A 14,193-nucleotide genomic window follows, 5' to 3' on the forward strand; every position below is an offset into this window, starting at 1 on the left:
TTAAGAAACCTTGTCAGGATGCTTGTTTAGTCAATTGTTTGGATGAGTTCGAACATGGGTCATCTCGGGTGGAAAACTAGGTCACAGGAGCTAAAAATAGAAAAAACTTGCGAACAGTCTAGTGGTCACATTTTTGACCCAATCATCATCAAACTTTGTCAGAATGCTTGTCTAGTCGATGCTTGGATAAGTTTGAACATGATTTATCTGGGATGGAAAACTAGGTCACAGGAGCTAAAAATAGAAAAACCTTGTGAACACTCTAGTGTCACATTTTGACTCAATTATCATCAAACTTGGTCAGGATGCTTGTCTAGGTAATTGCTCGAATGTCAAGCTCGAATATGGGTCACCTGGGGTGAAAAACTAGGTCACACTGCTCAAATTTTGGTAATCCTTGTTAACACTAGTGGTCACATTTTTAGCTCGACTATTCGATAAGAATAAGTAGAGCTATTGTAGTCATCCAAGCGTCGGCGTCCGCGTCGGCGTAACCACTTATGTTAAAGTTTTTGTAATAGTTCAAATATTTTCAAAGTCCATTGACATATGGCTTTGAAACTTTGCACACTTGTTCACCATCATGACCCCAACCTGTAGACAGGAGGAGGTAACTCTATCAAGCATTTTGACAGAATTATGCCCCTTTTTAGCTCGACTATTCGATAAGAATAAGTAGAGCTATTGTAGTCACCCGAGCGTCGGCGTCGGCGTAACCACTTATGTTAAAGTTTTTGTAATAGTTTAAATATTTTCAAAGTCCATAGACATATGGCTTTGAAACTTTGCCCACTTGTTCACCATCATGACACCAACCTGTAGACAGGAGGAAGTAACTCTTTCAAGCATTTTGACAGAATTATGCCCCTTTTTCGACTTAGAATTTATGTTAAAGTTTTTGTAATAGTTCAAATATTTTCAAAGTCCATTGACATATGGCTTTGAAACTTTGCACACTTGTTCACCATCATGACCCCAACCTGTAGACAGGAGGAGGTAACTGTATCAAGCATTTTGACAGAATTATGCCCCTTTTTCGACTTAGAATTTACGTTAAAGTTTTTGTAATAGTTCAAATATTTTCAAAGTCCATTGACATATGGCTTTGAAACTTGGCACACTTGTTCACCATCATGACACCAACCTGTAGACAGGAGGAGGTAACTCTATCAAGCATTTTGACAGAATTATGCCCTTTTTTCGACTTAGAATTTACGTTAAAGTTTTTGTAATAGTTCAAATATTTTCAAAGTCCATTGACATATGGCTTTGAAACTTTGCACACTTGTTCACCATCATGACCCCAACCTGTAAACAGGAGTAGGTAACTGTATCAAGCATTATTTTTTACTATCAAGCACTAGAATAGTCGAGCGTTGCTGTCCTACCGACAGCTCTTGTTCAACTTAGAATTTATGTTAAAGTTTTTGTAATACCTCAAATATTTTCAAAGTCCATTGACATATGGCTTTGAAACTTTGCACACTTGTTCACCATCATGACCTAAACCTGTAGACAGGAGGAGGTAACTGTATCAAGCATTTTGACAGAATTATGCCCCTTTTTGTGCCCCCACGTTAGTGGCGGGCATTTAGATTTACCCTTGTCCGTCCGTCCGTCTGTCCGTCCGTCCTTCCGTCCTTCCGTCCGTCCGTCCGTTCACTTTTGTGTCGCACGTAACTCAAAAAGTATTTGACCTAGAGTCATGAAACTTTACAGGAATGTTGATCAGCATGTGTAGTTGTGCACCTGGGTATTTTCGTGTGGATATTTTTAGTATTTTCAGAGTTATTGCCCTTGACTTAGTAAAATTTTGCAATTTTCAACTTGTGTCGCATGTAACTCAAAAACTATTTGACCTAGAGTCATGAAACTTTACAGGAATGTTGATCAGCATGTGTAGTTGTGCACCTGGGTTTTTTCATCTGGATATTTTTAGTATTTTCAGAGTTATTGCCTTGACTTAGTAAAATTTTGCAATTTTAAACTTGTGTCGTATGTAACTCAAAAAAGTATTTGACCTAGAGTCATGAAACTTTACAGGAATGTTGATCAGCATGTGTAGTTGTGCACCTGGGTATTTCTTGTGGATAGTTTTTAGTATTTTCAGAGTTATTGCCCTTGACTTAGTAAAATTTTGCAATTTTCAACATGTGTCGCACGTAACTCAAAAAGTATTTGACCTAGAGTCATGTAACTTTACAGGAATATTGATCAGCATGTGCAGTTGTGCACCAGGTATTTTTGTCTGGATTTATTTAGTATTTTTAGAGTTATTGCCCTTCACTTAGAAAATTTTTGCAATTTTCAACTTGTGTCGCAATTTACTCAAAAAGGATTTGACATAGTCATTAAACCTTATGGGCAGGTTGCTCAGCATATTTAGATTTGCACCTGGGGTTTTGCTTCTGGATTTATCCAGTATTTGTAGAGTTATTTCCCTTGACTTAGTTAAAAGATTGACAGAACAGTGGCGCGGTGGGGGCACCCGTGTCCTATGGACACATTTCTAGTTCGACTTAGAATTTACGTTAAAGTTTTTGTAATAGTTCAAATATTTTCAAAGTCCATTGACATATGGCTTTGAAACTTTGCACACTTGTTCACCATCATGACCCCAACCTGTAAACAGGAGTAGGTAACTGTATCAAGCATTATTTTTTATAGTGTTACCCTGTTCCGTCATTCCGTCCTTCCGTCATTCTGTCATTCCGTCATCATCAGTTTCCGTTCATTATCTTAAGAACGGTTGCACACATTCAACTCAAATTTGACATATGGATATGACATGAGAAATACAGGTCAAGTTCGAATTTGGTCATGGTTCGATAATTTTTGGCAGAGTTATGCCCCTTTTACTTTGAAAATAATATGAAATTTCAGTTTCCGTTCATTATCTCCCCAACGGTACTACACATTCAACTCAAACTTGACATATGGATATGTCATGAGAAAATACAGGTCAAGATCGAATTTGGTCATGGTTTGATGATTTTTGGCAGAGTTATGCCCCTTTTACTTTGAAAATAATATGAAATTTTCAGTTTCCGTTCTTTATCTGCCCAACGGTACAACACATTCAACTCAAACTTGACATATGGATATGTCATGAGAAAATACAGGTCAAGTTCGAATTTGGTCATGGTTCGATGATTTTTGGCAGAGTTATGCCCCTTTTACTTTGAAAATAATATGAAATTTTCAGTTTCCGTTCATTATCTCCCCAACGGTACTACACATTCAACTCAAACTTGACATATGGATGCGTCAAAGGAATGCGCAGGTCAAGTTCAAATTTATTCATGGTTCAATGATTTTTGGCAGAGTTATGCCCCTTTCACTTTGAAAATAATATGAAATTTTCAGTTTCTGTTTATTATCTCCCCAATTGTACAACACATTCAACTCAAATTTGACATATGGATATGTTTTTGGAATGCCCAGGCCAAGTTCGAATTTGGTCATGGTTCAATGATTTTTGGCAGAGTAATGCCCCTTTCACTTTGAAAATAATATGAAATTTACAGTTTCTGTTCATTATAATCTACCCAACAGTGTTACATATTCAACTTAAATTTGACATATGGATATGTCAAAGGAATGGACAGGTCAAGTTGGAATTTGGTCATGGTTTGATGATTTTTTGGCAGAGTTATGTCCCTTTCACTTTGAAAATAATATAGATACATCTTAGGAATAAGCAGTTTAAGTTTGAATTTGGTCGTGGTTCAATGATTTTAGACAAAGTTATCTTTCCTGAATGTTGGAAAAATTGTGAACTTTCAGTTTCAGCACTCATACTTTTAGCCATTATTTTGGCTACAAATATGCAATATGCTATTTTTAAAAGGTTAAGACTGAATAATTTCAGTGCCTTGAACATTGTATGAAAATGGTTTGTGTTAACATTGAAAAGTTTTAAGGGCTTTGAACTTAAGATGAAAAAAATAATTAATGCACCATCTGAAATTTTGGCTGCATGCGGGGGCATCCGTGGCATGATGACACATTTCTAGTTTTTTTTCATTTTTAGCTCACCTGTCACAAAGTGACAGGGTGAGCTTTTGTGATCGCTTTTCGTCCGGCGTCCGTCCGTCGTCCGTCCGTAAACTTTTACTTTAAATGACATCTCCTCATAAACCACTAAGCCAATTTCATCCAAACTTCACATGAATGTTCCTTTGGTGGTCACCTTTGAAAATTGTTCAAAGAATTTAATTCCATGCAGAACTCTGGTTGCCATGGCAACCAAAAGAAAAAACTTTAAATATCTTCTTCTAAAAAATCCAAAGAGCTAGAGCTTAGATATTTGGCATGAAGCATCTTCTAGTGAGTGTCTACCAAGTTTGTTCAAATAAAAGCCCTGGGGTCAAAATTGGCCCCGCCCCAGGGGGTCATTGATTTTCCCAATATGCATATAGTAAAACCTTAAAAAATCTTCTTTAAAAGAACCCAAAGACCTATAGCTAAGATATTTAGCATGAAACATCCTCTAATGGGTGTCTACCAAGTTTGTTCAAATAAAAGCCCTGGGGTCAAAATTGGCCCCGCCCCAGGGGGTCATTGATTTTCCCTATATGCATATAGTAAAAACTTAAAAAATCTTCTTTTAAAGAACCCAAAGAGCTAGAGCTTAGATATTTAGCATGAAACATGTTCTAATGGATGTCTACCAAGTTTGTTCAAATAAGAGCCCTGGGGTCAAAATTGGCCCTGCCCCAGGGGGTCATTGATTTTCCCTATATGCATATAGTAAAAACTTAAAAAATCTTCTTGTAAAGAACCCAAAGACCTAGAGCTCAGATATTTAGCATGAAACATCCTCTAATGGGTTTCTACCAAGTTTGTTCAAATAAGAGCCCTGGGGTCAAAATTGGCCCTGCCCCGGGGGTCATTGATTTTTCTTTTATGTGTATAGCAAAAACTTTAAAAATCTTCTTTGAAAAAAAACAAATAGCTAGAGTTTAGATACTAAGTTTGAAACATCTTCTAGTGAGTGTCTACCAAGTTTGTTGTAATAAAAGCCCTGGGGTCAAAATTGGCCCCGCTCCGGGGGTCATTCATTTTCCTTATATGTGTATAACAAAAACTTAAAAAATCTTCTTTGAAAAAACTCAAATAGCTAGAGTTTAGATATTAAGCACGAAGCATCTTCTAGTGAGTGTCTACAAAGTTTGTTCAAATAAAAGCCTTGGGTCAAAATTGGACCCGCCCCGGTGACATTGATTTTCCTTATATGTGTATAGCAAAAACTTAAAAATCTTCTTTGGAAAAACCCGAATAGCTAGAGTTTAGATATTAAGCATGAAACATTTTCTAGTAAGTGTCTACAAAGATTGTTCAAATAAAAGCCCTTGGGTCAAAACTGGCCCTGCCCTAGGTGTGTCATTGTTTTTAACTATATGTGTAAAGAAAAAACTTTACCAGCTAGACCTTAGATGTTTAGCATGAAACATCTTCTAATGGGTGTCTACCAAGTTTTTTCAAATAAAAGCCCTGGGGTTTAAACTGGCCCCGCTCTGGGGGCCTATATACAGGTGAGCGACTTCAGGGCCATCATGGCCCTCTTGTTGTTAGAGTTATTGCCCTTGACTTAGTATAAATTTGCATTTTTCAACTTGTTCATGCATAGCTCAAAAAGTATTTAACCTGTAGGAAGAATGTTGGTCAGCATGTGTACTTATGCACCTTTGGGTTTGCTTGTGGATTTATTCAGTATTTGTAAAGTTCTTGCCCTTTTACTTAGTAAAAAGATTTCAATTTTCAATTTGTGGCACATGTAGCCCAAAAAATATTTGACCTAGAGTCACAAGATTGACTAAACAGTGGAGTGTGGGGACACCTGTGTCCTATTGACACATTTCTTGTTTTTCTTATGTTCAATGCCTTGAAAGGGACCTATATATAGTGATTTTATGTCATACGGTACCGGATCCTTGGTTTCCACACCAGTATTCACACCAGTGGATTGAGGGAGCCAAAAGAAAATCTCAACTCTTGTTAGATTCAAAACCATGACCTCTGGATAAGGAGTGTTCTACCCTAACATCACTTTCCATTCACTACATCACTTTCCATTCACTAGTACTATACCTCCCAAAATGTCCAAGACATTGCTTTGGAAACACATGACTGTCATAGAGGCATCCAAGAAATGATTTTTGTCCTTGTGAAAATATTATTCTGACAAAAAACACCTTTGCAGCATTAACTATCTTTTTTACCATCTTAACTGCAAGTTATTATTTATTTTAGAAGACTGATACTGGAACGATTGTCCCAAGACAGTAAATTTATACACATAAGACGTTTATTTGTAATCTATGTGACTCCTTTTAGTTATTTCAAATAATTTAAATAAATCTAAAGAAAAAATTATTACCCTCTGAAACTTGCTGCTAGGAGAATGTGTCAGAAACTGTTATTAATTTAAATTAGCAACTAGCAAGAATAATTGCCTTCTGACAGACATTTATTAACTCCATTAAGTGCAAGAACACAATGAAAGTAAATGCTGAACATGAGATGATTTAAGTCAATGGTCCATGTCTTGGTTCAGAACTGTTTACTATTAATTAGGGGAGAAGATGTATAAGCAGCCAGATAACTCAGTTTGTAGAGCGGCGGAACATTACTCTGAGAATCCTGGTTTAAGTCCTGGTCTGGCTGCTTATTTTTATCAACCTGTGACATTTGGCACCCAACATAGTGCCATGACTACATGTACATGAAATCAGAGTTTAATTCAATTTGCTCTGCAACCCTGAGATATTCGAGGATGAACTTCAAGGTAGCAGAGGAGTATGTCATAAATTAGAACTAACTGTTCATTATGTAGGGGAGAAGGTCATTTGGATACTGGAGACTGTTGAACACCAGATACCATTAATTAGTTAGCTCCAATAAAAGGGGATAGCAGGAATTTGCTTATATATTGTAGCTATCAAATGCTTCCATAAGGGATAAACATTTCTGTAATTGCAGACTCAACCCATTTTAATTACTAACATATTTCCACAGGAAAAATCACTTATACACTGGTAAGTATGAAAGAACTTGAACATGTCACAAATTAAACAAATGAACTAAAATGCGAGCTCTGTTCTTTAGATTCTCATCAGTGACATAGTTTATGTGTATGAAACTTGACAAAAAGGGCAATAGTGGCAAATGATACAGAAAAGTTTTTTTTAACAGTTACATGTACATAGAAATAGAACTCACTTATAGAAAACCTGGATATACATGACTGTAGTGCACACTGGGAAACAAGGAACTCTCAGTCTTGGTCCCAATTGTCCCTTTCTTTGTATTATATTAAAATCTTTATTTATAGCATACTCACGTAAACATAAACTCTGAGAAAATTTCATTACCAGGAACTGCATAATTATTATTACTGTAATTGTCATGATTTTTCACCTTTAATAAAAAATAACTCTTCCCAAAGGAAATTTTATTTAAAATTATGCAGTTTTTCCAAAACCCTTAACTTAGCCAGCTTTTTTACATCCCAACTAAGCAATTTTAGGTATATCTTTTCCCAAAATCAAGAGATAAAAGCTTCGTCCCAATTAAGTGAGAAAACCCAATGATTGGTCAAATGAAACAATTTGAAATATTCCAACAAAATTACATGGGACAATGATAAGAGTTCTGATACTTCTAATGTGATATTTTCTTTTTCAGGAAGAGGACGATGATGTTGAAGATTTTGACTATGAACGACTCGCTGAATTTCAGAATGGTTGCCGGGCAACAGCAATAGCATGGAGTCCAGAAACAACCATCACCTCCTTGCCTAAAGTTCTCAGGTAAATGTCAGACGATTGGCTAGGCCAACATATCTGCAAAGATTATGCAAAGCATTCAATAGTATTTTACTAGAATTTCATAAATGAGTGAACAATGTTTTTTTTATATGAATCGTAGATTAACTGGATAAATGTGAAACACTTCTAACATGGCTATCAATGATGTTTCACCTTATATTACAGCGGGCTGTAAAAGGCCTCTTCTCTTTCCAATTGAAATTTTGTTTAGTTATACCCCCGCACAACAAAGTTGTAAGGGGGGTATACTGGAATCAGCTTGTCCGTCCGGCCGTCGCTCGTCCGGCTGTCCGGCCGTCCGTCGGTTTTTAGCTCGACTTTTTTTTTTTTGAAAAAAAAAGTAGAGGTATTGTTATAGTCAGGTCGGCGTTGCCGTTGCCGTTGCCGTTGCCGTCTCCGTTGCCGTTGCCGTTGCCGTCCGAAAACTTGTACCTGGATCATAACTTTTTTATTTCTTGGTGTATTGTCTTCATACTTGGCCACAACAACCCTTGGGACAAGACCTTTCAGTAGACCACACTAACCTTGACCTTCATCCATAAATGACCTTGACCTTCAAGGTTAAAAGTCCAATTTTTGCTTGTTCATGCTGTTATTGGCTGTAACTTTGTTATTTTTGAATGGATTGTCTTCAAACTTGAACATAATAATCTTCAAGGATATCCCTTAAAAATAACCAGTCAGACCTTGACATTCACTCATCAATGACCTTGACTTTGAAGGTCAAATTATTGAAATTTTCATGTTTTTGGCTATAATTGGCTGTAACTTTGTTATTTTTGAATGGATTGTCTTCAAACTTGAACATAATAATCTTCAAAGATAACTGTTAAAAATATACCGAAAGACCTTGACCTTCACTCATTAATGACATTGCCTTTGAAGGTCAAATTATTGAAATTTTCATTGTTTTGGCAGTAACTGACTGTAACTTTGCTATTTTTGAAGGGATAAACTTCATATTATAACAGAACATTCTTAAGGACCAGACCTTGTTGTTTATCAAACCCAAATTTGCTTGGGCTCTTTAATGACCTTGACCTTGAAGGTTATATTACTGAATTTTCTCAGATTGTGCATTTATCGGTGTGTGTGTATGTATAGTATATGCATTTATATATAAATATATATATAAATGTGTGTGTGTATATATATACATATATGCAGGTATATATATATATATATATATATATATATATATATATATATATATATATATATAATATATATATATATATATGCATGTATGCATGTATACATATATAGATATATATATATATATATCAAATATATATATATATATATCATATATATATATATATATATATATCATATATATATATATACATGTATATAATTGCGTCATGTTTTTCTATTTTTAGAAATTGCGTCATTTTTTCTATTTTTAGAAATTGCGTCATTGTTGCTATTTTTAGAATTTGCGTCATTTTTTTTGCTATTTTTAGAAATTGCGTCATTGTTGCTATTTTTAGAAATTGCGTCATTTTTTTCTATTTTTTAGAAATTTCGTCATTTTTGTTCTTTTTTTAGAAATTGCGTCATTGTTTCTATTTTTAGAAATTGCGTCATTGTTTCTATTTTTAGAAATTGCGTCATGTTTTTCTATTTTTAGAAATTGCGTCATTTTTTTTCTATTTTTAGAAATTGCATCATGTTTTTCTATTTTTAGAATTTGCATCATTTTTTCTATTTTTAGAAATTGCGTCATGTTTTTCTATTTTTAGGAATTGCGTCATTTTTTTCTTTTTTTAGAAATTGCTTCATTTTTTTCTATTTTTAGAATTTGCGTCATTTTTTCCTATTTTTAGAAATTGCGTCATTTTTTCTATTTTTAGAAATTGCGTCATTGTTGCTATTTTTAGAAATTGCGTCATTTTTGTTCTATTTTTAGAAATTGCGTCATTTTTTCTATTTTTAGAAATTGCGTCATTTTTGTTCTATTTTTAGAAATTGCGTCATTTTTTCTATTTTTAGAAATTGCGTCATTGTTGCTATTTTTAGTAATTGCGTCATTTTTTCTATTTTTAGAAATTGCGTCATTTTTTTTCTATTTTTAGAAATTGCGTCATTGTTGCTATTTTTAGTAATTGCGTCATTTTTTTCTATTTTTAGAAATTGCGTCATTGTTTCTATTTTTAGAAATTGTGTCATTTTTTTTCTATTTTTAGAAATTGCGTCATTGTTTCTATTTTTAGAAATTGCGTCATTTTTTTCTATTTTTAGAAATTGTGTCATTTTTTCTATTTTTAGAAATTGCGTCACAGTTGCTATTTTTAGAAATTGCGTCATTGTTGCTATTTTTAGAAATTGCGTACTGTTGCTATTTTTAGAAATATGCTTAATGTTTCTATTCATATATATACAAAATATATAAACAAAACTAATGTGACAAGACAGACCAACTAAATTTATAAAAAGGAAACATCAATATATGTTCAAACCTTTCTATGTTTGCGTTTAGAAAAAGTAAAAAGTCGAGCGTTGCCCCCGCCCGGCGGTGGCTCTTGTTTCTTGTCAGACCAATAACTTAAGATTCCTTTGACCCACAGTCTTCATATTTGGCATGGAGGTTAGTCATGATTAGTAGATGACCCTTATTGATTTTGAGGTCACCAGGTCAAAGGTCACAGGGACCTTGACTTCAAAAAGCTTGTCCGCCCAATAACTTAAGATTCCTTTGACCTACAGTCTTCATATTTGGCATGGAGGTTAGTCATGATAAGTAGATGACCCTTATTGATTTTGAGGTCACCAGGTCAAAGGTCAAGGTCACAGGGGCCTTGACTTCAAAAAGCTTGTCCGCCCAATAACTTAAGATTCCTTTGACCTACAGTCTTCATGTTTGGCATGGAGGTTAGTCATGATTAGTAGATGACCCCTATTGATTTTGAGGTCACCAGGTCAAAGGTCAAGGTCACAGGGGCCTTGACTTTAAAAAGCTTGTCCGCCCAATAACTTAAGATTCCTTTGACCTACAGTCTTCATATTTGGCATGGAGGTTAGTCATGATTAGTAGATGACCCCTATTGATTTTGAGGTCACCAGGTCAAAGGTCAAGGTCACAGGGTCCTTTACTTCAAAAAGCTTGTCCGTCCAATAACTTAAGATTCCTTTGACCTACAGTCTTCATATTTGGCATGGAGGTTAGTCATGATTAGTAGATGACCCCTATTGATTTTGAGGTCACCAGGTCAAAGGTCAAGGTCACAGGGGCCTTGACTACAAAAAGCTTGTCCGCCCAATAACTTAAGATTCCTGTGACCTACAGTCTTCATATTTGGCATGGAGGTTAGTCATGATTAGTAGATGACCCCTATTGATTTTGTGGTCAAAGGTCAAGGTCACAGGGGCCTTGACTTCAAAAAGCTTGTCCGCCCAATAACTTAAGATTCCTTTGACCCACAGTCTTCATGTTTGGCATGGAGGTTAGTCATGATTAGTAGATGACCCCTATTGACTTTGAGGTCACCAGGTCAATGGTCAAGGTCACAGGGACTTTGACTTCAAAAAGTTTGTCTGCCAAATAACTTAAGATTCCTTTGACCCACAGTCTTCATATTTGGCATGGAGGTTAGTCATGATTAATAGGTGACCCCTATTGATTTTTAGGTCACTGGGTCAAAGGTCAAGGTCACAGGGGCCTTGACTATAAAAGATTGTCCACCCATTATCTTAAGATTCCTTTGACCCACAGTCTTCGTATTTGGCATGGATGTTGATCATGACCATAAGGTGACCCCTATTGATTTTGAGGTCACTGGGTAAAAGGTCAAGGTCCCAGGGACCTTGACAAAAAAAAATCTTTTCCCCTCAATTGCTAAAGAATGCCTGTCCGCAGTGTATTGTTTTTGACAATTTCACATATGAAGCACGTAGAATACATAACTTAGCAATGCACTGGCTTAGTAACCTCAGATTTGGCAGGGAGGTTGTCCTTGAGCTTTAAATGGCCACTGTTGATTCTGACAAAGTGGTATGCGGGGGTATTCACGCCATGATAGTGGCAGTTCTAGTTTATTCAGAATATATCTTGGTTCATTTGTATAGGAAACTTTAATATAAATACACTCTTGAATCTGTTCCTGGAATTCAACAGTACTGAGCAATAACTCTAAGTTTCTAACTCATAGAAACAAGGCAGTCGACGAGTCTTAGATTACTAATCAGAAGTGTTAACCACTTGGCCATGCCGTCACTCTTCTGTGCTTATTACGGTTACAGTAGTCATTCATTCTTATGCAATATTTCTGAAATGGGGTTGGATACTTTATATATCAATCCAAGAGTTGTAAAGGTATTTATGGAAGGCACTGTTTGTTGTAATTTGTTTGAATGAAATCATATTTGTCACAGATTTGCTGTAGCTGGAAGTGACAGAAGAATACGAGTATTCACCACAGATCTGAAAGGAAATGACTCTGTAGAAGTAAATATTCTTGTCTTGTTTTAATATTTCATAGAGCTTTTATATACAGAACATATGTTGAAAAAAAGAATGCTTGACTGTCTGTCTTGTCAGATTTTTTTATATTATTTTTACTAAGAATAGTTGAATTCTCAATCTAAAATGTTAAGAAAACAGATGTACACCCCGGGAAACGGACAAAAGTCCTCCCGGACTAAAGCCGTCCCGTCAAAAAATGACAAGGCGGACAAAAGCCCTCCCGTGAAAATGACAGGGAGGACAAAAGCCCTCCCGTGAAAATGACAGGGTGGACAAAAGCCCTCCCGTGAAAATGACAGGGCGGACAAAAGCCCTCCCGTGAAATTAACAAGGCGGACAAAAGCCCTCCCGTAACAAAAATAAATATGTATGTTGAATACCTGTGCTTTTTTCATTGCACTCAACATATTGAAATTGTTACATATCTTTCTTGTTGTTTTCAATTGGCCTAACTATGTGTATGAGCTAGAACCACCTTTTATTAGCTCGACTATTCGATAAGAATAAGTAGAGCTATTGCAGTCACCCGAGCGTCGGCGTCCGCGTCTGCGTCGGCGTCGGCGTAACCACTTATGTTAAAGTTTTTGTAATAGTTCAAATATTTTCAAAGTCCATAGACGTATGGCTATGAAACTTTGCACACTTGTTCACCATCATGACCCCAACCTGTAGACAGGAGGAGGTAACTCTATCAAGCATTTTGACAGAATTATGCCCCTTTTTCGACTTAGAATTTACGTTAAAGTTTTTGTAATAGTTCAAATATTTTCAAAGTCCATTGACATATGGCTTTGAAACTTTGCACACTTGTTCACCATCATGACCCCAACCTGTAAACAGGAGGAGGTAACTCTATCAAGCATTTTGACAGAATAATGCCCCTTTTTCGACTTAGAATTTACGTTAAAGTTTTTGTAATAGTTCAATTATTTTCAAAGTCCATTGACATATGGCTTTAAAACTTTGCACACTTGTTCACCATCATGACCCCAACCTGTAAACAGGAGGAGGTAACTGTATCAAGCATTTTTTTTGCTATCAAGCACTAAGAATAGTCGAGCGTTGCTGTCCTACCGACAGCTCTTGTTTTGAATATACCTTACTGAAATGGTAACTTTTTACATGAATGTCATTAAAAACAGTCACTTTTAAAAGTAATTGACTCATTACAAGGTACATTATAAATGTTTTAAACTTTTAAGTTAGATAATTTTAACTTCTTTTTATCATTTATTACTCTATTAATCTTAACTTCACATAGGAGTAATCATTCATGGTGTACGGACATAATCCCCTTCGGACAAAATCCCCTTCATGTATTTTTGTATATCTGGACATAATCCCCTCCATGGGTGGACATAATCCCCTTCGTGTGTGAAATTTTGAAGTGGACAAAATCCCCTTCATAAAATTGCTACCTAGGACAAAATCCCACACGGATGAATTTTCTTTAAAAGTGTTATAAAGTTATAAAGTGGGTATGAGAGCGACATACTGCATTATGCTGTGTGGTAAATATCTTAATGTATAAATAAGTAGAAAATATTTCAGCAGAAAAGCACATTCAATTGGCACATTTTGATCACATTAAAATTGCTTTGTTAAAGCATTCATAATCAATCAAGTATTGCAGTGATCTTGATTGGATTGAATTATCACTCTTTCATCAATAGAAATTGTAACAATGGATAATATATATCAATTAGAATTATCAACTTATACAATCAATGAAACAATTATTGGCTAATAAAAATGTTTTTCATACTAATCAATTTAAAACAATTAAAGAAATTGCCTAATCAAATATGTGTTATGCAGTTGATAATTTACCATAATTTTAATGAAAACTTCTAAACTAAATAAAGGTTAACTATTGATACATAATTATAAATGAAA

At 35.3% G+C, this 14,193-nt stretch overlaps 1 protein-coding gene across 1 annotated transcript in view; it reads left to right on the forward strand.

The window, feature by feature from the left end:
• LOC132736070 (nucleoporin Nup37-like) overlaps positions 1–14,193 on the forward strand; it is a gene marked incomplete at its 5' end in the record, with an annotated part of 29,624 nt that overhangs the window by 10,265 nt on the left and 5,166 nt on the right. The window contains 2 exon segments of the mRNA XM_060723119.1: positions 7,690–7,814; positions 12,207–12,279. Coding sequence (XP_060579102.1) covers positions 7,690–7,814; positions 12,207–12,279 — 198 coding nt within the window.

The sequence above is a fragment of the Ruditapes philippinarum genome, unplaced genomic scaffold (genome assembly GCF_026571515.1).
Source record: "Ruditapes philippinarum isolate M1 unplaced genomic scaffold, ASM2657151v2 ctg4815_1_1_1_1, whole genome shotgun sequence".
Classification (NCBI taxonomy): Eukaryota; Metazoa; Mollusca; class Bivalvia; order Venerida; family Veneridae; genus Ruditapes; species Ruditapes philippinarum.